Source organism: Megachile rotundata, chromosome 2 (genome assembly GCF_050947335.1).
Source record: "Megachile rotundata isolate GNS110a chromosome 2, iyMegRotu1, whole genome shotgun sequence".
NCBI classification, from domain to species: Eukaryota; Metazoa; Arthropoda; class Insecta; order Hymenoptera; family Megachilidae; genus Megachile; species Megachile rotundata.
In genome coordinates this window covers 12,893,701-12,918,439 of record NC_134984.1, presented here as the reverse complement: position 1 = coordinate 12,918,439, position 24,739 = coordinate 12,893,701, and the positions used below count along the sequence as shown (strand labels likewise).

Sequence of the window (24,739 nt, the reverse complement as noted above, 5' to 3'; positions counted from 1 at the left end):
TTATAAATTCTTTTAGAAATTTATTTGTAACAGACAGTGTATAAAATATTATTACACCGAGAAATTAAATTATTTAGGATTTTCATAAAGTTCATTTATTTTATATATTTCCTTTCTCTTCATGCCTGAAGATTCCCATGCCTTTCGTGCCTAAACATCTTCAAAAATGGCGATACAGCGAGGGAAGTGTACGACTCCTAGAAATTAAAGTTTCATACATAATCAGCTATATTTTATATTTCATAGCATTTCGTCTCACTAGATTTTCTCTATCTTCCCCGACATTCCTGTGCTCGGTTAAAGAAATTTATTATCTCATCACGGTTTATTCTCCCTCCTACCCTGATAGCAATCGTAACTCTTTGTTTTATGCATTAATCCCCTCGAGGCATATTGTACCCCTCATAAACCACGCGGTGAAACATTAAATACTTTATCATCTGTTCTATCCGTCATCCATCGTGCTATTCCTAGCAGAGACGAGGAAAAGAGTTTTCTGGATCATCGACGTTCACGCGTCTCCTTGATATCGCGTCGTGGTGCTCCTCGTTAATTTTTTACAACTGGTTGCTCTCACGCCCACGGGGCTTTCGTTGCGTTTTGTTTACGTCCCGTGGAAAATCGGCGATAAACCGATTTCCGTTATTAAGTAACACCACCGGCGATTGGCCAATCGAGACTTGCGAGTTACGTTCGAACACGTGCGCGCTCAAGAACGATGAAATTTATGGCCTCTGTTACGGACGATGTTCGCCATTCAGCTCCTAACAATCTTGCTGATTATCTTTTTCTTTTCTCCGTAACTACTTTTATATTTCTTCGGGATTTCGCAATTTCGCTGCTTTGAGCGTCCTAGATCATTTCAGGTTACAAATTAATTTCCACTTTTTCATTTATAAAATTCTATACACTAAAGTGGTTAGATACTTTATACCCTGTGACACTTTATATGTATTTTTGTTGATAGCGTCAATTGTCACTAAGGACTCAAGTTTAATTATTAAGTCTTTACGAAACTCGTTTACTTCTCTTCCACATTAATCAGTTTCGCGCCAAAAGAGGTTAGGTTACCTACACACGTGCACATTTGCATTGCGGTGAATTGTCGAAGGATTAGAGTTAGGTTAAGGGGAAGAGGGAAAGTTGAAGATATGTTTGGGCAATTTCGTAAAACAGGCGGTCCTTCGGCGTGAATCGTATTTTAGGATCTCTAGGTGTATCGGGCAACCTTGAGGTTGTTAACGATCACTTTCGGCAACCGGTCGACTGCTCGCATTCCCCTCACCTTAAGGGGGTCCTTTCAACCTGATTTTTACGAACTTTTTTCGACGAAGGTATACAATGTACCATACAAAAACTTGTTGACTTCTGTTAACACGATATTTGGAATATCAATACATTTCTTTTTATTATTCTTTGCTATATATAATTATAAAGTATATCTGCTATATCGTATTATAAAATTCAAGTTATTATTATGAATATTTGTCATAAAATTGTTTAGAGGATTCAACAAATTCGTCTCTAATTTTGAGTTAGCCTGTTTATTATTTTTTGTTGTTGTTTATTCTCTACTTGGCAAAATACTAAATATACTCTGTTATTATAAATAAAAATATTCTAATTATTACTATAAATAATGCTCGTGACAGAATTATTTCAAGTGTTTTTCAAATTCGTCTCCAATCTTGAACTACCTTATTTATTACTTTTTTTTTAAGCCTACTCTCTGTTTGATACAATATTAAGTATACTCAGCTACTATAACTAAACTCTAATTATTATTACAAATTTATTACAAATTATTATTAATTATTATTAGAAATACTCATCACAGTATTGTTTAGTAGATTCAGCAAATTCTCTAATCTTAAACCACCTCGTTACTTAAATGCACGCCACATAAATGGCAGTCAGCTATTCGAGCTTACTCGCTTGAAACCCATAACAATAGCGAAGGTTAAAAATCCTCAGTTCCCTCCTCTGTTTATTCTCACGAAGGAAGTCAGACCACCTTCGTGACATCCTTTTGCTCGGAAACGTTCCCCGTGGTTCCCAGCGGACTCCCTTGACCCATCTTCGAAAGTTCAGGGAATAAAGTCCGCGGACAGAGCGAACGTTGCGAGGCGGAGGAGACACTCCTGGTTGCATCTCGCGATCCTCTCGCTCGGATTTATGCAGGGCAATGGCCTAAGCGAATGTACATCCACTGTAACTGTCCGGTTCCTGTTAGCTGGTGTGTGCACCACGTGCGCCACTGATACGTGTGCACACTGACGACCGGATAAACACTGACGCGTATTATGCCGAGAGGATAGCGATGGCCTCGAGAATCATGCAACGAGATCTATAAGACCATTTCGATATTGCACCAACACTTGTGTATGTCGTTAAGCATCGACTAATGCTGTATTGCTATGATATGTGATGCGATATATTGCTACATATTGTAACATGAGATGTGTGATGGTGTGGTGGGATGTTGGTGTTATGATAATTTGATGATGTGACGGTTAGGAAGGTATGATGGTTATATTGATATGATGGCTAGATTGGAATTATGGCTAGGATGGTCTGATGGCTAAGATGGTGCGATGGCTAGGATGACCTGATGGCTAGATTGGAATTATGGCTAGGATGGTCTGCTGGCTAAGATGGTGCGATGGCTAGGATGACCTGATGGCTAGGATGGTATGATGGCTAGGATGGTATGATGGCTAGGATGGTATGATGGCTAGGATGGCCTGATGGCTAAGATGGTGTCATGGCTAGGATGGCCTGATGGCTAGGATGGTGTCATGGCTAGGATGACCTGATGGCTAGGATGGTATGATGGCTAGGATGGCCTGATGGCTAGGATGGCGTGATGGCTAAGATGGTATCATGGCTAGAATGACTTGGTGGCTAGGATGGTATGATGGCTAGGATAGTCTGATGGCTAGGATGGTGTCATGGCTAGGATGGCCTGATGGCTAGGATGGTGTCATGGTTAGGATGGCCTGATGGCTAAGATGGTGTCATGGCTAAGATGGCCTGATGACTAAGATGGTGTAATGGCTTTGATGGTACGATGACAAGGTTGGTATAATGGCTACGATGTTGTGATAGCTAGTGGTTGTGATAACTAGTTTGTTATGATGACTAGGATGGTATGATGTCTTTGTGTCATGGTGTCTGGGATGGTATGATATCTTAGATATTATAATAGCTAGAATGTTATGAAAGCTATGATGACATGAATAGCTATAATGTTACGATAATCATGATGGTATGATGGCTCAATGTTATGATTGTTCTTTATATCATAGCGTGTTGCTATGTCGGTGTAATTACTACGACAATGCGTTGCTACGATGGCACGTTGTTATGACAGCACATTGTATAGCAACACGTCGTCTTTTCAATGCATTGTGATGATAATTCCTTGTTACTATGGTGCGTTGTCATGGTAACACATTAGTATGATGGCGCATTGTCATGACAACGCGTTCTCTTACACTGTTGTAACACAATGCTGTAATATCGATACACTGTTGTGAAGATCTGCTGTTATAATGACGCGTTGCTAAGACGTTGCCATAACACGTTGCGTTACAACATGTTGTCACATCAATACACTATAATGGTAACCTATTGTTACTATGGCGCCTTGTTATGATGACGGGTTGTATGCTGATGTATTGATATGGAGACGCTTTATATTACAGCATATCACGTTGCTACATTGTTGACCTTATGATGACCTGCTGTTATGGTGGCAGGTTCTTACGATACTACATTGTTACATCATTGTTATGTTGTCTTAATAATGATAATTAACGTTTTAAAATATTATTTTAATAATAACTACCAATCATACTGTTCAATAAAACTAAATAATTGCTATAATTTAATTTAAACTTTTAAACTTTAATTACAATTTCGTTTCGTCATAAGACTCTAACTAAAACATTACAGATAAAACTAAGTTGTGGTACCTATTTTATGATACCAAAACATTCTTAAATTTACAAAGTAACTTCAAATAGCTTCACAAGACATTAAAGAAAGCTTAAAATAGCAAATAATCAGAATACCTTCTAATAAATATTCTAAAACCGTGAATCGTTTAATAATTGACGCAAGTGCCAATAAAAGACAAGAACATGCAGTGACGTTGATCCAAATCGAAACTCGAGCCAGCGGAAATAAATAGCTACGAACCTGAAGTTCTCGGAACGATAGAATATTAACGATATTTGGTTGCAATAGACGGTTTTACAAGAAAACAAGCTTAAATAATGCATTTCGGATGTTGTCGAGGCAAAGGTAGCTCGAGTTTCGAATTCGTGGCGAAACTTCTGTTTTATTCAATTTTAACGGTGCTCAGGATTTTCGAGCACTCTCGAAGTCCATGCGATCGAGTGGCTTGAAAGCTCGCTAACCGAGAGAATCGTGTGGCCATCCTGATAGCCTTCTACACACCTATACACGTAGATTTTTCTCTGTGCGGATACAGGTCGTTTTAAGTGGCGTTCACAGCCGAAAATTCAACGTGTCGGTAGCTCAAACGAGTTGTTCCCTCGACCTTTCCTTATCCCTTTGCCCCATCACAATGGGAGATTTATGCGTGGGTTACCTGTCCTTTTGGGAACTCGACAATTTAGGTATTGTTGGGTCGCCCTGTGCCACTTTGGATGAAACAAGTTTTCTCGTCGAAGTGCTGATGCGTGCTGATTAAGATTACCTCTCAGGGAAAAGGAGGTTTTATTGTTCGACTGTGTACAGGCTGATCCAAAATTGATTATTTGAATATTTAAAATATTTTGGCAAACTTTTGTAAGGTACCTTAATTATTTAATTTATTAAGATTTGCTTTATAAATACATGCTAAAATTATAGTTAGAGTGGTATATAAACAGCAAGCTAATTTTTGATGATATCAAATGGCTGTGGTTTACATACTACTAAAAATAAAATAAATACAAAAAGTAGAGTATTCTATTATAAAAGAATTTGAAATTGAGTAATAAGGTTAGATTAAAGTTAGTTAAGAATAAGTTAAAATTAAGTTCCTATAATTCCAAAATTTTGTAATTCTAAAGTTCCAAAATTGCAAAATTGCAAAATTGCAAAATTCTAAAATCCCAAAATTGCAAAATTGCAAGATTCCCAAATTCCAAAATTCCAAAATTCCCCAATTCCCCAATTCCTCAATTCCCCAATTCCCCAATTCCCCAATTCCCCAATTCCACAATTCCACAATTCAAGAATTTCCAAATTCCATAATTGCACAATTCCACAATTCCACAATTCCACAATTCCAAAATTCCAAAATTTCCAAATTCCACAATTCCAGAATTCCAAAATTCCACAAATTCACGATTCCATAATTCCACAATTCCACTATTCTAAAATTTCCAAAATTTCCAAATACCACAATTCTACAATTCCAAAATTCCAGAATTCCAGAATTCCAGAATTCCGAAATTCCAAAATTCCAAAATTCCAAAATTCCACAATTCCGAAATTCCCGAATTTCAAAATTCCAAAATTCCAAAATTCCAAAATTCCAAAATTCCATGATTCCACGATTCCACAACTCCAAAATTCCAAAATTCCCCGATACCACAATTCGAAAATTCAAAAATTCAAAAATTCCACGATTTCACAATTCCACAATTCCACTATTCCAAAATTTCAAAAATTTCCAAGTACCACAATTCCACTATTCCAAAATTTAAAAAATTTCCAAGTAACACAATTCCACAATTCCAAAATTCAAAAATTCAAAAATTTCACAATTCCACAATTCCACAATTCTAAAATTCCAAATCTCCAAACTCCCAAAACTCCCAAACACTCAATTCAAAATAAACACTAAATTAGCGAAAGAATTTTCCATTATTCATCAACAAATTAATATTAACGATCGCAATTCTCCTTTCGCGCGTTGATATGTTAATTTGCGTGATATTGTATCATAATCAAATTCCTCGGCGAGATATAGTGGTTACCGTGGAATCACGCCGAAACAAGAAACCCAAAGTGCCAGGGAAAAGAGAGGCATGAGAGCAAGAGGCTATCTTAAACACGTTTGTTCAACGCGGTCCGTGAGATAAGGGAAAAGATGAATTGATCGAACGAGATACTTTGCATTCTTCCAAAAACAACCTGCCTCGAATATGTTCATTTTCTTCGTTCTTGTTAATAACACTGAATAATCGCATTTATAACGATGAACTATTCAAAATATTCTCGTTTCCCAAATATGAAATTTTGTGTTGAGAAAATTGCAATTCTTAGATGATCTTCAATTTGAAATTTTTAAAATGACGAATTCTAGATTTTTTATCTAGCAAGTTAATTACTAATAATTAAGGTTTTTAATACTCCACTTAAATAACCTTTTTAACAGACTTCATTTTCGATTCTAAAATGTATGTTCTACAAATTGAATATTTCAAAATGCCTACGATTTTGCAGAAATGTGAGGTAGAGAAATGTCGTAAGATATAAAATGTTCCAATTAAAAAGAAATTGATGAAGAATTATTACTAATAAGTTAGAACCGGTTAAAATGAAGGTAGCAATTAATAAGAATCGTTGGAAGATCCTGTCACTCGAAACCTCGCCAGGCAATATAAATTGAAGACAACGCTTAAACGGCACGATTTGTGCTGAAAAAGTCACTCGAGAAAACACGTAGCAAGCAACTTTTGACTGGTAGAAAGAGCGGAACTAACGACGAGGAAAAGCTGGTCGGAAAAGCGGGATAAAAGCGTTTTCTCTCTGGCGCGTGCTGGGTGCAATCGAAATTTCTAGTCTCCGTTTCGAAAGAGGGCAAATAGAATGAAAATTTTAATTGGACGAAGGCAAGGAGAAAGTGGGAAAAAAGAAGGACGTTTCCGGTAACTCGTAATCGAGGGAACGAGCGGTTTTCGGTGCTTCGTGCAACTCGATCTCGTTTAAAGGGATGCCATAAATGAGGGGGTGCTTCGGGAAGGTTAAACATGCTTGAAGTTTCAACATCGAAGGTATGCTACTTTGATACCTATAATTTCCTACCGACACGAAGTTAATTTTGATCTCTGACAAATTGCGAGCCAATTAACATGTTCCCTTCAAAACATCCATCTTGCAACCTTCAAACTGCAAAATTTACCCTGGAACTTACTAGACGGTATTCATACACAGTATGTCGGAAAAATAAGGGAACTTTTTAGATGGAAAGAAAAGAGTTATTTTGCAAAAATTAATTTTTTTAATTTGAGGGTATTTGTTCAGACAACTTGATACGAATCTTGCAATGAAGTTAAAAAGTCGTATTTTGTATTGAATCTCTGAATACGCGAATTTGGTTGAAAGAGCAAATATGGTATGCAAAATACAAGAGATGTTCGTCACATTTGAAGTGCCAGACTTGTCAAAGTACAGCAAAAGCAAAGGTAGATGCAATTTGTCTAACTACAGACTAACGATCAAGTTAGTTTGTCTATCTGAAAGTGGATGTTAATCAATAAGTTTGCTTTCTGAACTGGTTACATAAAGGCCTTTCACATCTCAGATCAACTCGTCATAGAGCAAGTTTCGATTGTGTCATGTTGTCATTCGATTCTGATGCATGTAGCAATTTAAGTTAACTCAGCCAAGACCAGCAATCTAATTTGCATGTTTATAAAACAGCCGAAAGGACGTAGGTTTCGACCCACAAAGAAGAGCATAGAGCGGCGAGAATAAAAGGAAGAAAGATCCTTCGTGTCCGAGTAACCGAAGGCGAGATCAGCCACGTCGAAAACAAGCGAAAACAAAGTCGTCGAGGGCGAAACGGTCGAAAACACCGTTTGGGTTAGGGTCTGGGTTAAGTCTCGAGGGTCCGAAGAGGCGGCCACAAATTTCCGCGGACACCGGGGCCAGAGGCGAAGGTATCGTGCATTATCTCACGCGAAACGATGACGCGGGACCATGGGAATGCGTGTACCTTCCGAGAAGTCGAAGAAAGTCGACGGATATTCGATGGCTACCTTTTTCACGATCTTTCCAGTGAAACCGAAACTCGTACGTCTCTTCCACCTCCGCTGATACAAAGGAAAGAAAGGGACTGTGTGTGTGTGTTTGTCGGAGAACCTGGCTCGACCTCGAGGTCTAATCAGATGCGGGTTAATCCTGGCTGTTTCTCTGCCCTTAAGGATCGTTCACACGTGAGAGAAATTGTGATTTCCTTTTCGGGATCCTATCTGTATGGAAATTCGCGTAGAAATTCGTTCTCGAAGGTGCATTTTCGATTTAGCAATTTCTTGTTTCACGGTGATAAATCGTTTATCGCAATGAGAATGTTTACGATTATCGCGTATGAAATCGTGTAACGCGAAACACGCATCTGTAACCGGAAAATGGTGGCGCAAGATGGAAGGAAGTTTGACACGCTAAAGAGTTGGAGAACGAAAGTAGAATTATGTATAAAAGCGCAGGTTCGTGGGATATTGTCTGAAACGACGGAGGAATTTGCGGATAAAGAAGAGAGTTTATGGACACGGAATAGCTGGATTTCGCTGAAATGACCTAATTGCATGGCGGGGATCGGATAAATACCTTTCTTTCTAAAGAGCTCTTAAAGTGGATCTGTTCGTTGCATGAAATGGTACAGATTAATTAACTGTACGAGAAAAGTGATTTCGGTACTTAAATTTAAGGATGACGCACCAGGTGCGTCGTATGTTTTTTTGACGAATAAGCTTCATTACTTTTCATCTTGCAAACTTTAGTCTTTCTTAATAATGAACATGATGAGAAAAGTAATAATTTGTAATTTGTTATGGAAACGTCAGAATGTGACGCACCAGGTGTGTCATATGTGTTCTCAACGAATAAGCTTAATTGCGTTTCATTTTGCAAACTTTAGTCGTACTTAATAATAAACATGATGGGAAAAGTAATAATTTGTAATTCGATATGGAAACGTATGTGACGCACCTGGTGTGTCATATACTTTCTCGATGAATGTGCTTCATGACTTTCCGTCCCTCAAACTTTAGTATTTAGTTTTAATTAATAAACATGACATATGTTCTTCAGTTTCTTGTCGTATTGAATCATTACTGTTGTCATCTTCTAGTACTCAACCTATTATTCTAGTACTTAATAGTAAGAGTATATTTAAAATATGAACAGCCTATCTTGACGAGGGTTTCAATTTTTACGCTTCGATATAGCGGGGAAATGAAAAGTTGGGGTATCAGTTTTCATTAATTTCTACGAAATATAGTCGTCGAAGTTTCATTACTGGAATAGACGCGTCCCCATACTATCCCGGATAATGAACCTTTCAACGTACTTCGAATCTCTCGTTAATCTCGATGACAGTGGTATTTGAAGTAATTTCGAAGCTGTGCCATTCTAAAGATCCATCTCCATCCCGGCTACGATATTATCGACCGGTAATATTTCCAAACATCACTTTCCTTGAATAAATCCGGCACAAAATAACCAAAACATCGGTCGCTAATATTCCTCATTCCGAGAGAACTTTTAACGTTGCCGAGTCTCGTAAAATCTATTCAAACAAAATCTCAAGGACACATCAGTTTTCCATATTTCACGCGAATTTCGATGCTAATTTTAGTTGACGTTGATTTAAATATGTTAGCGACTACTGGTTATTGATTTTGAAATGTGAATAGTATTGTGGTATTGATGTCGATGTTAGGAGACTGATATTTGTGCTAAAATAGTATTAGTACTGAATTAATATTAATTTTCATATTATCATATGACGCATCGGGTGCGTCGCCTCCTTAGCTCTCGATATTGAAGCCCAAATTATTACTTTCCTCGTCATGTTTATTATTAAGTAGGACTAAATACTTCAGTTTTTGAGTTAAAAATGTCATTAAGCTTGTTCGTCGAGAATACGTATGACGCACCTGATGCGTCACATCCTTAACTTCGGATATTGAATTACAAATTATTACTTCTATCATCACGTTTATTATTAAGTAAGACTAAATATTTAAATTTTTGAGGGTAAAAAATCATTAAGCTTATACGTCGAGAACCACGTATGACACACCTGATGCGTCACATCCTTAACTTTCGATATTGAATTACAAATTATTACTTTTATCGTCATATTTATTATTAAGTAAGACTAAATACTTCAGTTTTTGAGGGTAAAAAGTCATTAAGCTTAATCGTCGACAACACGTATGACGCACCTGGTGCGTCACATCCATAACTTTCCATAACGAATTAAGATGTTGATATCAGGATTTGGAAATGTTGATATTAGAAATTTTTATATTGGGACAGTGGTATTGGTATACAAGTATTAAAGGCCCACACTGGTATTGATATTGTTGAGAAATTTATTACAAGTTCATATCATGAAGTATATTTTAAATATGCAGTGAAATCTTACGTCTAAATAGTACTATATTAAAAAAAAGTTTTAACAAAAAGTTTGTCAACTGCAAATAAAATTTGACATGACACACGATTAATTGTATAACAGATTATTAAATGTCCCTATTTAGAGACGTTGATAATAACAAAATTTACATTATGCAGTGTATGTAACTCGATGCGACAGAATATTATACGAAACTGCTTACATCCGAGTAAAATCGGTATTCCCGGCAACCCGATTCCGCTAGAAGTTGAAATCCCTCGTGTACCCGACATAACAACGTTTACAAGCGGAAATGAACCGTAGAAAGGATCGATTCTTCGGCGCGAGCGCAACGGGAATTTAAATACGTGGTAAATAACGAGAAGGCGGCCCGCGATCCTCAAACAGGTACATTACGTCTCTCCTGTCACGAATAAAAGTCAGCCCTTTCTCTTCTTCTTCTTCTGGCTGGGAGTTAACGCGAACGGGATGTAGACGCCGTGAGAAGAAGACGACGAAAAAGAACCTGTTTTCTTCGAACGAGCATTCAGCCCCGAAGGTACCTGTTCGCTTTAATTCCGCCGCAGTAGGACCTGCTTCTCTTCTTCTTCTTCTTGCATCGTATACCTGCCATGCTCGCGTCCTTTTCGTCCGTTTCTCGGTTACTCTTCGGGTATGGGTTTCTCCCATGGTGAAGTATGTATGCCGTTCACTAGGACCCATGGAAAGCGAGGATGATTAATCATCGTGCGAGATGGCTTCGTTCTATCGTCTATTCGATGCTCGTTTTGCTTGGGAACCGACGACTGCTCGTTGTTAAATGAAATCGTCGATACTACGAAACGTGGGACACCATTCGATCGTTTAGGCGATTTTTTCGACATTTGTGTCGTGAACGAACTGACGTGTTCGTTATGGACTATTGATTTAATTGTGCAAGGAAAAATCGTTCCAAAACTAAAAAATAATAGTACATGAATTTTACTATGTTTGACCTAAAACAGAGTTTATCAATGAACCTTTATAATTGTATGACATTTGACGTTTTTCATAACTGATTTAATTGTAACAGTAAGGAAAGATCATCGTAAAACTAAAAAATAACTATACATGAATTTTACCATGTTTGATCTAAAACAGGCTTGATCAATGAATTTTTATAATTGTATGACATTTGACGTTTTTCATAATTGATTTAATTGTAACAATAAGGAAAAATCATCAAAAAACTAAAAAATAGCAATACATGAATTTTATTATGTTTGGTCTAAGAGAGGGTTGATCAGTGAATTTTTATAATTGTATGATATTTGTCGTTTTTTATAAATGATTTAATTTTCACAGTAAGGAAAAATCATCGTAAAACTAAAAAATAACTATACATGAATTTTATTATGTTTGATCTAAGAGAGGGTTGATCAATGAATTTTTATAATTGTGTGATTGCTGTTCAAAAACAAGAAAATTGTCGAAAATAATTAAAAAATAATAATACATAAATTCTACCATTTTAAATAATAGAGAGAGTTGGTCAGTGATTTTGTAATTGTATGATTATTATCGTTTCTGACAATTGATTTAATCGTTGAAGCAAGGAAAAATTATTGAAAACAAAAAAACGAAAAAATAATAGTATATGAATTCTACCATTTGAGATATAAAAGAGGGTTGAATACTAGTTTTATAATCGAATTTTTAAAAACAAGGAAAAATCGCTGAAAAAAAATACAAAATATTAATACATGAATTCTGCCATTTGAGATCTAAAAGAGGGTTGATTACTAATTTTTGAATTGAATTGTGAAAGCAAGGAAAAATCGTCGAAAAAAAAACTAAAAAATATTAGTACACGAATTCTACCATTTGAGATCTAAAAGAGGGTTGATATCTAATTTTATAACTGAATTGTAAAAACAAAGAAAAACCGTGGGAAGAAAAATTAAAAAATATTAGTACACGAATTCTACCATTTGAGATCTAAAAGAGGGTTGATATCTAATTTTATAATTGAATTGTAAAAGCAAGGAAAAACTGTCGGAAAAAAATTAAAAAATATTAACACATGAATTCTACCATTTGAGATCCAAAAAAAAGGGTTGATTACCAACTTAATAACTGAATTATAAAAACAGAGAAAACATTGAAACAGAACTAAAATACAACAATACGTAATTTCTCCCCAATCCAAGAGCTATAGAGTGATTTAATATTTGATAAAGGCAGATTACAAAAGAGTCTCGAGATCGCGTGGGTTATATCGTATCTAAAAGAGAAACATTTTTTTATTTCCACAACGACGCATCGTGTATTTTGAAACGAGGTTATGTTCAAGCGGCCCCAGTAGTTACAATCAAAATATTTTTACATCAGTTAGAACTCGATGTTTTTCGCGATCGGCATACTGAATCTCGTTAATTGAAACGGATGTCGAGATTCGCGCTGTCGAAAACGATCGAGTACGAGTTTTTTTGCCCCACAGAAAATTGATCGAATTTTGTTGAATATTTGTCGAAAATAACCGTGGATTGGCCGTTTGATAAAAAAAAAAAAAAAGTTGTCGAGAGTTAAACGGGCAGCCTCCTCTCCGCCATCTATCGTATCGCAAGATTGACACTCTCCATGAAAATAATTGACGAAACGAACGTGTACGTCGGTTGAAAGGTCAATGGGTTCGAGCTTTTCGGAAAAAATTGATCGAGTTATATAGGTACTCTGATCGAGGAGGGAATATCACTCGAAACGAATGATTTGTTTGAGAAAAAACGTTGTATGCTGAACAGATTCTTCTGTAATGCTTTGGTTTTGTTTTTTGAGGTTATGCATCTCAAAAACAAAATTCGAACAACAAATAATAACATGACCCTAAAAATTGTAAAACATGGTACCAAGATAATTTTGGTTCTGTTTTTTTGAGGTTATGTTTCACAAAAATAAAATCCAAACAAATAATAATATAACCCTAAAAAATTGTAAAGAATAGTACCAAGATTTGGTTGTTTTTTGAGGTTATGTATAGTAAAAATAAAATTGAAACAAATAATAATATAATTCCAAGAAATTGTAAAATATAGTACCAAGATAATTTTGGTTCTGTCTTTTGAGGTTATGTATAGTAAAAATAAAATTGAAACAAATAATAATATAATTCCAAGAAATTGTAAAATATAGTACCAAGATGATTTTGTTTCTGTGTTTTGAGGTTATGTATTGCAAAAATAAAATTCAAACAGCAAATAATAATAAACTCCAAGAAATTGTAAAATATAGTACCAAGATGATTTTGTTTCTGTGTTTTGAGGTTATGTATTGCAAAAATAAAATTCAAACAGCAAATAATAATATAACCCTAAGAAATTGTAAAACGTGGTACCAAGCTAATTTTGGTTCTGTCTTTTAAGGTTATGTATCGTAAAAATAAAATTGAAACAACAAATAACAATATAATCCCAAAAAATCCTAAAATATAGTACCAAGATAATTTTGGTTCTGTTCTTTGAGCCTATGTATCGTAAAAATAAAATTTAAACAGCAAATAATAATATAGCGCCCTAAAATTGAATAGCATAGTACCAAGATAATTTTGGTTCAATCTTTTGAGGTTATGTATCCCAAAAATAAAATTCAAACCACAAATAATATAACCTCAAAAAATTGTAAACCTCAAGATTGCATTTAAAACGATAACACATTCAGTTTATCTCCGTTTTGTTTTCCTTTCCTTTTTCTTTCCTCGGCACATTTTACTCGAATGTTATTTTAATTCTCTGTGGCAAACATCTCTTTAAACTTTTCACGTTTTAGTCACCATTCTTCGTACCATTAATCTTGTTTTCTTCAATTGTCCTTTACCTCTCTTTCATCCTTTAAAATTTTGCTCCGTTAAGTTTCCCTCGTCTTTTGACCTTTTTGTTCCTTAATTCCTTCCTCTCTTTAATATCGCCTCTTTCTTGGCTTATACTTTAACTCCCCTTTCAGCTTCCCAGACTGAACGTCTATTTTCCGTGTTTTCCTTTTTGTTTTTTGGGGGGTTAATCTTCCCTTTGAACGCCATTCTAATTCTCCTCAATGGAGATCACTTTTTTAGGTTTCCATCTTGTTATCGTTTTCAGTATTATTCTCATTTTACTCCAATGTTTTTTGACTTAATTTCATTGAATTTCTTAAACTCTAAATTATTCTTCGTTCTATTTATGTAAGATTCTTTTAAAACGAGAAATAAATTTAATACCAGGATTGAAAATTGTTGCGTAACTTTACAATTTCCAAGATCAATTTCTGTTCTCTTTCCTCAGCAATCGAAGCAAAAAGATCGTTTACCTGCGCGTTTCAATCATCTTGTGGTCGCTAGATTCGTTACGTAAGAACTTGATTCCGACTTGAAAATAAGTGATTTAACAACAGCCCAATAGATACACGCGTTCTATTATTTACACGGTTGTTCCGCGTTCTCGAGCCTCAAACGTGGGATCGTTTCGGCATTCGACGATAATGCAACGTCTGACAGATAATCGAGCCGGAACACTCGAGAATAATGCAATAAATACCGAGCCAACGGCGATTCTGTACGTACAGATTGCCAGCCTGTAATTCTAATTTACCAAAAAAACACCTACAAATTTATTCGCGGATTTGTTAACTCCTTCCCGTGCCATTAATTTATCAGATGCGTCAGTTAAAACTGACTATAACATTAAAATGAACAAAGAAAATTAAAATGTGAGTATTTTATATTCAGGGATCCTTGATAACGCAACTTATAGTTGCACATAAATTTCAAGTTGAAGAGTATTCGAAATTTGAGTATGGTTTCTCACATTTGAGTGCGTCACGAGTGAGGCTCGTCAAAGCACGGGAAGAGGTTAATCCTTCAACCGCGAACTGATTTAACGTAATTTCAATACGGAACAATTTCTCACGAAATTACTTCATTTTTCCGTCTGGAAAACTTCGAGGAGAAAAATTGAGAAGAAAAATCCGAAGGTAACGCGTTAAATTAATATTTGACAAAAGTGGAGATGTGTCCACAAGAGTTAAATCCTACAGCAGAAAAAAGGTCGTTATACCCAATCGTCCCGTTTAGCGAGCGATGATCTTTCAGAGATGGACGTTCCGCTAACGATCGTGCCGGTCGATTAACTTAAAAGGAAGAAAATAAAAAGAGAGGTCCTTTAATCACGGCTGTTTACTAGCCCCGTTGAAAGACACCTGTCGATTCGACGTCAGGTCAGGCCGCAAAGTGACACACCTGTCAACGAGGCTGATTGTCAGCAACGCTCGTGACAGCTCTTCACCGGCTCGTTTTCTATTGTGCCTTAGATTAACGGTACCCGGCCTGGAAAGTCGCACACGCGTTCAGAATGCCAACTTTCCTCGCGCAGAATTCGCTAAGCAAAGAGAGCAATCTCGCGAGAAGACGGAAAGCAAGCACTACACCCACTGTCTTGTTCTTCTTCAACACCTACAGAAGTTGCCGGTATTTTCTTTCATTTTTCTCTTTGTGAAACTTGGACGGAAAATCTCGCTGCTTAAAGAGACTGTGAAAGTAACTTTCTTTTCTTCTATTTTTCCCTCCTTCTTGGTTTCGGTGCAGCGAAAAGCATCCTACCAAAGAAAACTTCATGGTTTCCGCCAGAAATCGTGTCGGAGTGGAAAGGAAAACGTGGTACTAGGGAAGCGGCTTCTGGAAATAATCATATTCTTGTTTCGAGTGCGGGAGGCTTGGATTAACCCGCTTCTAAGTGCGTTCACTGAAGTGCAGATTTTTATTCATATGTCTATAAATGCTGTTTACAGGATTTCGAACTTCAAGAAGACCTATTTTCAAAACGATAATTTTTTACTTCTTCTTTCGTATTTATTGTCCTACGTCTCTTTGTAATTTTAAATTACTCCACGAATTTTTACAGTCGTACTTTCAAAGTTTCAATGTTTACAGAAATTCCAGAGTTTGAAAGTTCTTGAGTTTAACAAGGTTCATATATTGTCAAACTAAGTGGAAGTTGTTCACTTTGTTTTCAAACTAGATTTAGTAGATTTACATCTTTTCTTTACATGGTTGAACTAAGCACCTGTATGTGGCAGTCAACGTATGCCCAGCCTAGGATCACTGATTGTGGACAGGTGTTTTATGAGGCGTTTTGACACTCGAAGACACCTGTTGTACATTTTTCAACATGTCCACATCACACCGTAAAATGTTTCAAAAAAATCCAAATTCTTCTTTCAGCTTAATGAGAAATTAAGCTAAGATTAAACAAAGAAATATAAAATAATTAGTAGTAAACGAAGGCGTGTAAGAGCAAAAACTAGAGGTATAATTGAAACTATGTACAAGAGTGGCATTTAGCGATAAAATCGTAAAGACATCAAATCGATTGTTCCAGCATGTGTAGAGGGTTCCTTGGAACCAAGTGGAACGCCGGTCTATCTGAATTTTCCATCTACAGGAGAGCAACGCGTCAAGATTAACGTTATCGCGGCTCGTTTCTCCTCGCGACGGGATATACTGGTTTCTAATCGGAACATTTAAAAAACGAACACGTCCGTTGCCTATGACAAACCGAGCTCGCATATCTGCGTACCATGAACCACGGAACCGGCCGCTTGATCTGCTGTCCCATATTCGTGAAACCAGTCGAACTGGTGCTTGTTGAAAAGCATTTCGTTCCAAACCCTCTGAACCATGCTTTTTCTGTAACGTCAATTTACCATAATCTGCGATCGATCTGATTAGCGTCATTCTACAAATACCTATTACCACGTCCGTCCTGAGTTTATGTTTTCATTAGGATCACTTTTACCTGCATTTTTTATATCTTCAGATTTTACTTGGATTTACATTCTTTCTCGCTTTATATTTTATTTAGATTTTTTATTTATTTTTGGTTTTAAATTTTTGTTCGGTTTGTGTTTCATTTAGAGCTACTTATTTTGGTTTATATTTTACCTAGATTTCAATTTCCCTGGGTTCATATTTGTCCATCAAGTATTAATTTTAGGTTTTAATTTTAGGTCAAGTAAGTTTAGGTTTCTCATAGATAAGTTTCCTTGGGTTCAGTTAGGGTGCTGCAGCTATGTCTTTTAATAAGTTTACAACCCTCTTTAGCACATAAATTAATATTTCAGTCATTCTTCATTGGCAGTTTGTAATACTGAAGATTTAAGCTTATTTGTTATAATTTTAAAAGAAGTATATAAATCATAATATTTAAATCTTATCATGGTATCAAATTTACTTGTACCTTAACATTATATCAAATTTATTTGTATCTTAACATTACATCAAATTTACTTGTACTTTAACATTACATCAAATTTACTTGTACTTTAACATTACATCAAATTTACTTGTATCTTAACATTACATCAAATTTATTTGTACCTTAACATTATATCAAATTTATTTGTACCTTAACATTACATCAAATTTATTTGCACTTTAACATTACATCAAATTTATTTGTACCTTAACATTACATCAAATTTATTTGTACCTTAATATTACATCAAATTTATTTGTACTTTAACATTACATCAAATTTTCTTGTACCTTAACATTACATCAAGTTTATTTGTATCTTAACATTACATCAAGTTTATTTGTATCTTAACATTACATCAAATTTATTTGCACTTTAACATTACATCAAATTTATTTGTACCTTAACATTACATCAAATTTATTTGTACCTTAACATTACATCAAATTTATTTGTACTTTAACATTACATCAAATTTATTTGTATCTTAACATTACATCAAATTTATTTGCACTTTAACATTACATCAAATTTATTTGTACCTTAACATTACATCAAGTTTATTTGTATCTTAACATTACATCAAATTTATTTGCACTTTAACATTACATCAAATTTATTTGTACCTTAACATTACATCAAATTTATTTGTACCTTAACATTACATCAAATTTATTTGTACTTTAACATTACATCAAATTTATTTGTATCTTAACATTACATCAAATTTATTTGTATCTTAACATTACATCAAATTAATTTGTACTTTAACATTACATCCAATTTATTTGTATCTTAACATTACATCAAATTTATTTGTACCTTAACATTACATCAAATTTATTTGTACCTTAACATTACATCAAATTTATTTGTACTTTAACATTACATCAAATTTATTTGTATCTTAACATTACATCAAATTTATTTGTATCTTAACATTACATCAAATTAATTTGTACTTTAACATTACATCCAATTTATTTGTATCTTAACATTACATCAAATTTATTTGTACCTTAACATTACATCAAATTTTCTTGTACCTTAACATTACTTCAAATTTATTTGTATCTTAACATTACATCAAATTAATTTGTATTTTAACATTACATCAAATTTATTTGTACCTTAACATTACATCAAATTTACTTGTACTTTAACATTACATCAAATTTATTTGTACCTTAACATTACATCAAATTTTCTTGTACCTTAACATTACATCAAATTTATTTGTACCTTAACATCATAGTAAATTTGTGTCTTAAAATTTTGCACATATTGTTTCATTTACTCTACATATTATACTTGGGAGCTTTCTGTTGCGGAGGCCATAATTTATTCGCAGAAATTCGCACGCGTAATAACTCGACGTGCAACATAATACAAACACCAAATTTCCCCAGTACTTTTCCGATTTTCCACCGCATTACCACCGTGAGTGGGAAATTTCCACGCGGACCATAGCCAATGAACCGCGCGTCGTTTGGCCATAAAGCAAATAAATAATTCTTCGTAGCCGATGTACGGTTAATAGCGTCGAGCGAGAGAGAAGGCTCGAATTTTTGACGATCGGAAATCTCTCTGAAATATTCACGGTACCGGTGTACGTTTCGAAAAGTAATTTTCCGTGTGGCCGGCTATTAACGAAACGGCTCGTCCGTTGCGCCTTTAGCGGCCGGTAAATTGCCGATAATGTGGACACGCTGGAAAATTCAACGGATCCTCGTGAAAAGTGGACTCATGGGCGCACGTGTTCACGTGTACGGAATGTACGGTACACACGTCGAACGCAGGTCGGCCATTTTATGTATAGAAATAATTCATTTAGAAAACGAGCCGGTCGCCCGGGCTCGAATCCGCGATACTGTTTGCCGCGGCTCGCTGAAACGTTCAATAACCCTTTTATCGCCGGGGTCCGACCCGTTTGTTAGCGGACTGTCTCCACTGAATAATAAACGAACTATCTTTCTACAATATCCCTACGGAACTTCTCATTTGTACCTAAAACATTCGCAAAAATTTTCTCATTGTCCTTACAGCCATTTTGTTGACGCAGGTACTATATGAATTCTATTTTCGTAACGTATAATTCTATTTTCGTACGTGTGCAACGTATGAATTCTATTTCCGTACATGCGTAACGTACAAATTCTATTTTCGTACATGTGTAACGTATGAATTTTATTTTCGTGCATGTGTAACGTATGCATTCTATTTTCGTACACGTATGCGATATAAATTTCGTTCCCACACATATGTGACCGGGGGAATACCAGTTTTACGTGTGTAATGTGTAACTTTCATTTTCGTACAAATATAGTATACATATAAACTGTTTTCGTACATTTATAATGTATAAATTTCATTTTCATGTGTAACGTATAAATTTTGTTCTCGTACACATATGAGGTATAAATATCATTTTTATACATGTGTGATTTATAACTTTCATTTTCGAATAAGTATAATATATAAACTATGTTTTTGTACATTTATTATGTATAAATTTCATTTTCATGTGTAACGTATAAATTTTGTTCTCGCACACATATGAGGTATAAATATCATTTTTATACATGTGTGATTTATAACTTTCATTTTCGAACAAATATAATATATAAACTATGTTTTTGTACATTTATTATGTATAAATTTTATTTTCGTGTGTGGTGTATAAATTTTGTTCTCGTACACATATGACGTATATGATTTTTGTACATGTGTGATCTATAACTTTCGTTTTCGTACATACATGATGTATACATTCTCGTAAATTTTAATGTATATATTTCATTTTGGTATATGTAATGTATAGACTTCTGTACATATGTAATGTATGAACTTCATACATATGTAACGTATAAATTTTTTGAACACATGTGACGTACAAACTACTTTTCCGTACATGAACAATATGCAATTTCAATTTCGCACAAGTGTACTTTGTAATCGTCAAATAACATATATGAAAATTAGAAGGATTGTGTAACGACAGATTGTGTGCCACAAAGGTATTTGTACTGTGCATTTAATATTAATTAATGGTAACATTGATTGGTGTATTTAAAGCGGCTCCACGGAGTCGACAGCAAACTCAGACTGTTACAATCGAAAATTAGGTTGACAGATGATTGACCACTTATGAATTAAAAATCCAACAATTTCGGTGGTGAATATTCTGTTAGTCATATTTAAGTAATCTGTGAGTAATCTGTTAGTCATATTTAACATCGTATACGTTGTCATTAAATAGAAAACATCAGTGATGGTACGACATTTTGTGAAATTTCGATATTTTCTGAATTTGTGATATTTTATATATTATACTTCCTGTGTGGATATTGTTGTAATGAAGTTATTACTAAAAAGTCGAATAACGTTGTTATAATAATTTGTATTATAATACGTTGTACCAACCATGGTCATTTTCAGCGTGACAGTAAATGCGTTAGTCTAACCTCAACCATATCGATCAATATTCCTAATGCGTCCCAACAGTATCATCTCAGCACCAGATGTTTACTACTCCATAAACAATCCGTACATAGTAGCCATTTCTACAGTCTGTCAGATTTAAGTGTATACACTTCTTTATGAAAATATTTCAATTATTTCATCTTTGGACGTTTATGCATGAGAGCCTTCGCAGTATACTTAACCCTTTGCACTTGAAAGATGACTCAGATTCATTTAATTTAATAAATTTTGAATTAAGTACTTTTGAACTAAAACAGCGTTGTGTATGTAATACACAGACATAATAATTACAGATAATAATATAGAAATAACATCAACAAAATTCACCAAACTTTCCAGTCAGAAAATATTAATGTATAGAGCTGCTACCTGTTGATAAAAACACCTTCGAGTGCAAAGGGTTGAAGAAATCGAAAATAAGTTTTATTCTCGCATTAGAATTGTCCCACCGATATACAGTAATGTTTCCCACATTGTTCCTTAGCTTTAAATAGAAATGAAACCATTTGATGGACCATGTGAGAGTACAGTTTGCACTTGACAGACAATGCGAGAGTGTAATCTATACTTGATAGCTGATGTGAAAGTTCAGCCTACACTTGATAGACAATGTCAGGGAACAGTCTATGTTCGACGGACAATGTGAGAATACAGTCTACACTTGACGAACATTGTTAGAATACAGTCTACACTTGACGGACAATGTCAGATCACAACCTATGTTTGGCAATGTGAGAGTACAATCTACAGTGACAGACAATGTGAGGGAACGTTTGATAGACAATGTTAGAATACAGTCTACACTTGACGGACAATGTCAGATCACAACCTACGTTTGGCAACGTGGGAGTACTTATACTTGTCGTACAATGTGAGAGCACAATTTACAGTGACAGACAATGTAAGGGAACCTTTGATGGACAATGCAAAAATCACGTTCGACTGACTTCGGCAAACAAACCATAGACGTAGCACTAACGAATAAGCATAGACAACATGGTACAACGTGAGGATACCTTAGGGACAATGTGGGAGACACGACTGTAAATCTAACTTCACACGATAAAGCTGCCCCAAACGCTTCCCTCTCCTAATCGTAACCGTAACCCGAATCCAGAGACGAAAAAGTGTGGGAAGAAGGTCGCAGCTGACAGTCTGGTTTGCCTTTTGCAGATGCCTCGTCGTCGAACGAAGCGGTGCACCTACAGCAGCGTCTGAGGAGCCTGAGCACGGAACTGGTGACCCTGAGGAACCGGCTGCACGTGAACCAGCCGCCGAACAATTCAGGGCCGAACGTAGCCGCGTCCGCGCCCCTTTCGAAGAGCCCGGAAAAAGGTGTCGTGCCCTCGTCCCCTGCGCCCGCTGTGCCCCCAAGGACAACGTTACCGCTGGCTGGCACGTTACCCCATGGCCTCGGTCATCCTTCGGGACACACGTTGACGGCGTCCGCGATCGTTCATCCGCACGTCAATCACGCCGGCGCGAACACGCTCGGCCACAACTCGACCGCAGCTAATAATTTAATATCCGGTCAGTATCCCGTCTCTGTACAGTATACGCGCGTTTCACCGGAACATCGGCCATGTTGGGACACAGTGGGTGATCGGAGATGATCGTCGGATCACGAACACCGAAGAGAAATAGATAATAGGCTGATGGGATTCCGTGCCATGAAATATGGACAATTTTCTCTTCTGGATTCCTAAATTTCTATATTCAAATTGGTCCCAAAGTGGTTCACGTGTTTTTAAATATTCTAAAATTCTATGCTGATGAACTCTTAAACCCCCAAATCTCGAGGTCCTTAGATCTTTAGATCCCTAAATTCCTAGGTTCTCAAATTTCTATATCCTTAAACTTGTAGGTTCATAAATCCCTAGAGCCCCATATTGCTAAGTCTCCAATCTTTGATTGCTATATTTTCCCTAGGGAAATCACATTTAAATTTGATTGAAAATTTCCAAATTTCTGAATCTATAAACCTAAACATTCTTTGATTCTATAAATCAATTAAGTAGTCGAAAAATATCGCATTATTTTCGTAATTATTCATGCGATAACAGAATGGCACGCGTACAAACGCCCGGACAAATTGAACCGATTCGTTCCGTATTTAAACAACCGGTAATATCGTCATTAAGGCGATAATTCGCAATAAGCTACAGCAGTTGAACAGCAGACATGCAAGATTTTAAACTGTAAATAATCGAAGCTCGAGAGCGAACGTAAAATCAAACGGAACGATATACGGCGGCTATTTACAGAGCGGTCATGTTCCTCTACAAAGTTTTACGATCTATTTACCGTTCCCAGCGTGAATTTTTCCGTATTGAAAAATGACAATAAAGCAAAATCACTTGGTCGAGACGGTGAACGATTCATGGTTTATTTTGAAAGGGGCGACCCTTCGCGATTTCAGCCAACGAGAAAAATAAAACTGTTCGCACACCGTGCTGCCCAGAACGGTTTATTCACTCGATAGCCCCCTCCCCCGTCTGATCTCGAATTCCTTCCGGTTAATCGAGCTCTCGTTCGACCCGGATAAATTGCACGCGTGTACAGTTAACCGCGATTCGTTTCGATTTGATCGAGATCTCCTTATTATCGTTCACTCGCTCTTTCTTCTTTCGTTTTTCGTTTCTCGACCTCTTGATCCTCGAGGGTTCACTGCACGGTCTACTATCGAACTTCAATTATACATTCCTCGAATCTTGCTAGAACTTAATCGTTTATGACTACCGGTTGCGTTTCTGCGAATTAAGATCTGGTTGGATCACGTGCAATTTAGAGAAACTGTAAATTATGTTCAATTTATAGGAGGTTCAATTTATAGTTCAATGGATAGTTCGTTTTAGGGGATTTTAAATGTTAGACTTAGTTTAGGTTCGGTTCAGTTAATGGGAGTCTTGCTATATGGCCGAGTAATGTTACAGCGAAGTTTTTGCTTGTAAAACTTTCCTCCACAATTTGAATCAAATATCAAATATATAGAGACATTTAAATATCTATAATTTAAACTTGATATCATATTTAAATTTGTAAATTGCAATTGTAAATTTATAAACTTGCAAGGTTACAAATACTAAGATCAAAATTTTGACATCTGTATTAAATATCAAATTAAAATATTGCATCGAAATTTATTATATAAAACCAAAATTGTCTTTGTAATATCTCAGATGTTTTTGTGTAATTTTGTTAGTTAACATTTTTATGTGTTTCTTTGTAGATCTAGATTCCCCAAAGCGTCATAATGGAATACCGGACGACGGTATAGTGTCCTGTGTGACAGCACTCGGATGTCTACGTTCGCCACCTATTTCCAGCATCATCGCCGACGTAAAGAACGCGAAGAGCAATCAGGGTCAGCATCGATGTCTCGCAAAAGGCACCACAGCATCCTCAGGGCCTGTAACCTCAACGGCCTTGGACGACCTAATTCACTTACCTGGACCTCTCACGGAAGATGCGGTGCTCAAATGTTTGCAGGCTCGGTTTTGTGCAAAACAGTATCACGTGAGTACCAAACCTTACTTTTCATCTTCAATTACTTCCACAATTTCGCAACCTTTGTAACATCCAAAGTATTAACAACTTTTGAGAATAATAATTTAAGTCAAAGATTAAAATA

General features: G+C 35.7%; 1 protein-coding gene across 6 annotated transcripts in view; it reads left to right on the top strand.

The window, feature by feature from the left end:
* Positions 1–24,739, top strand: part of dachs (unconventional myosin-IXb-like dachs) — a 101,529-nt gene that overhangs the window by 61,433 nt on the left and 15,357 nt on the right. For 5 of the 6 annotated variants that reach the window (XM_076538961.1, XM_012298785.2, XM_003699135.3 and 2 more), the window contains 2 exons: positions 22,282–22,638; positions 24,338–24,624. In XM_076538961.1, the coding sequence (XP_076395076.1) occupies positions 22,282–22,638; positions 24,338–24,624 (644 nt within the window). The remainder of the gene's footprint in view (positions 1–22,281; positions 22,639–24,337; positions 24,625–24,739) is intronic. The other variant, XM_012299031.2, reaches the window with a different exon arrangement.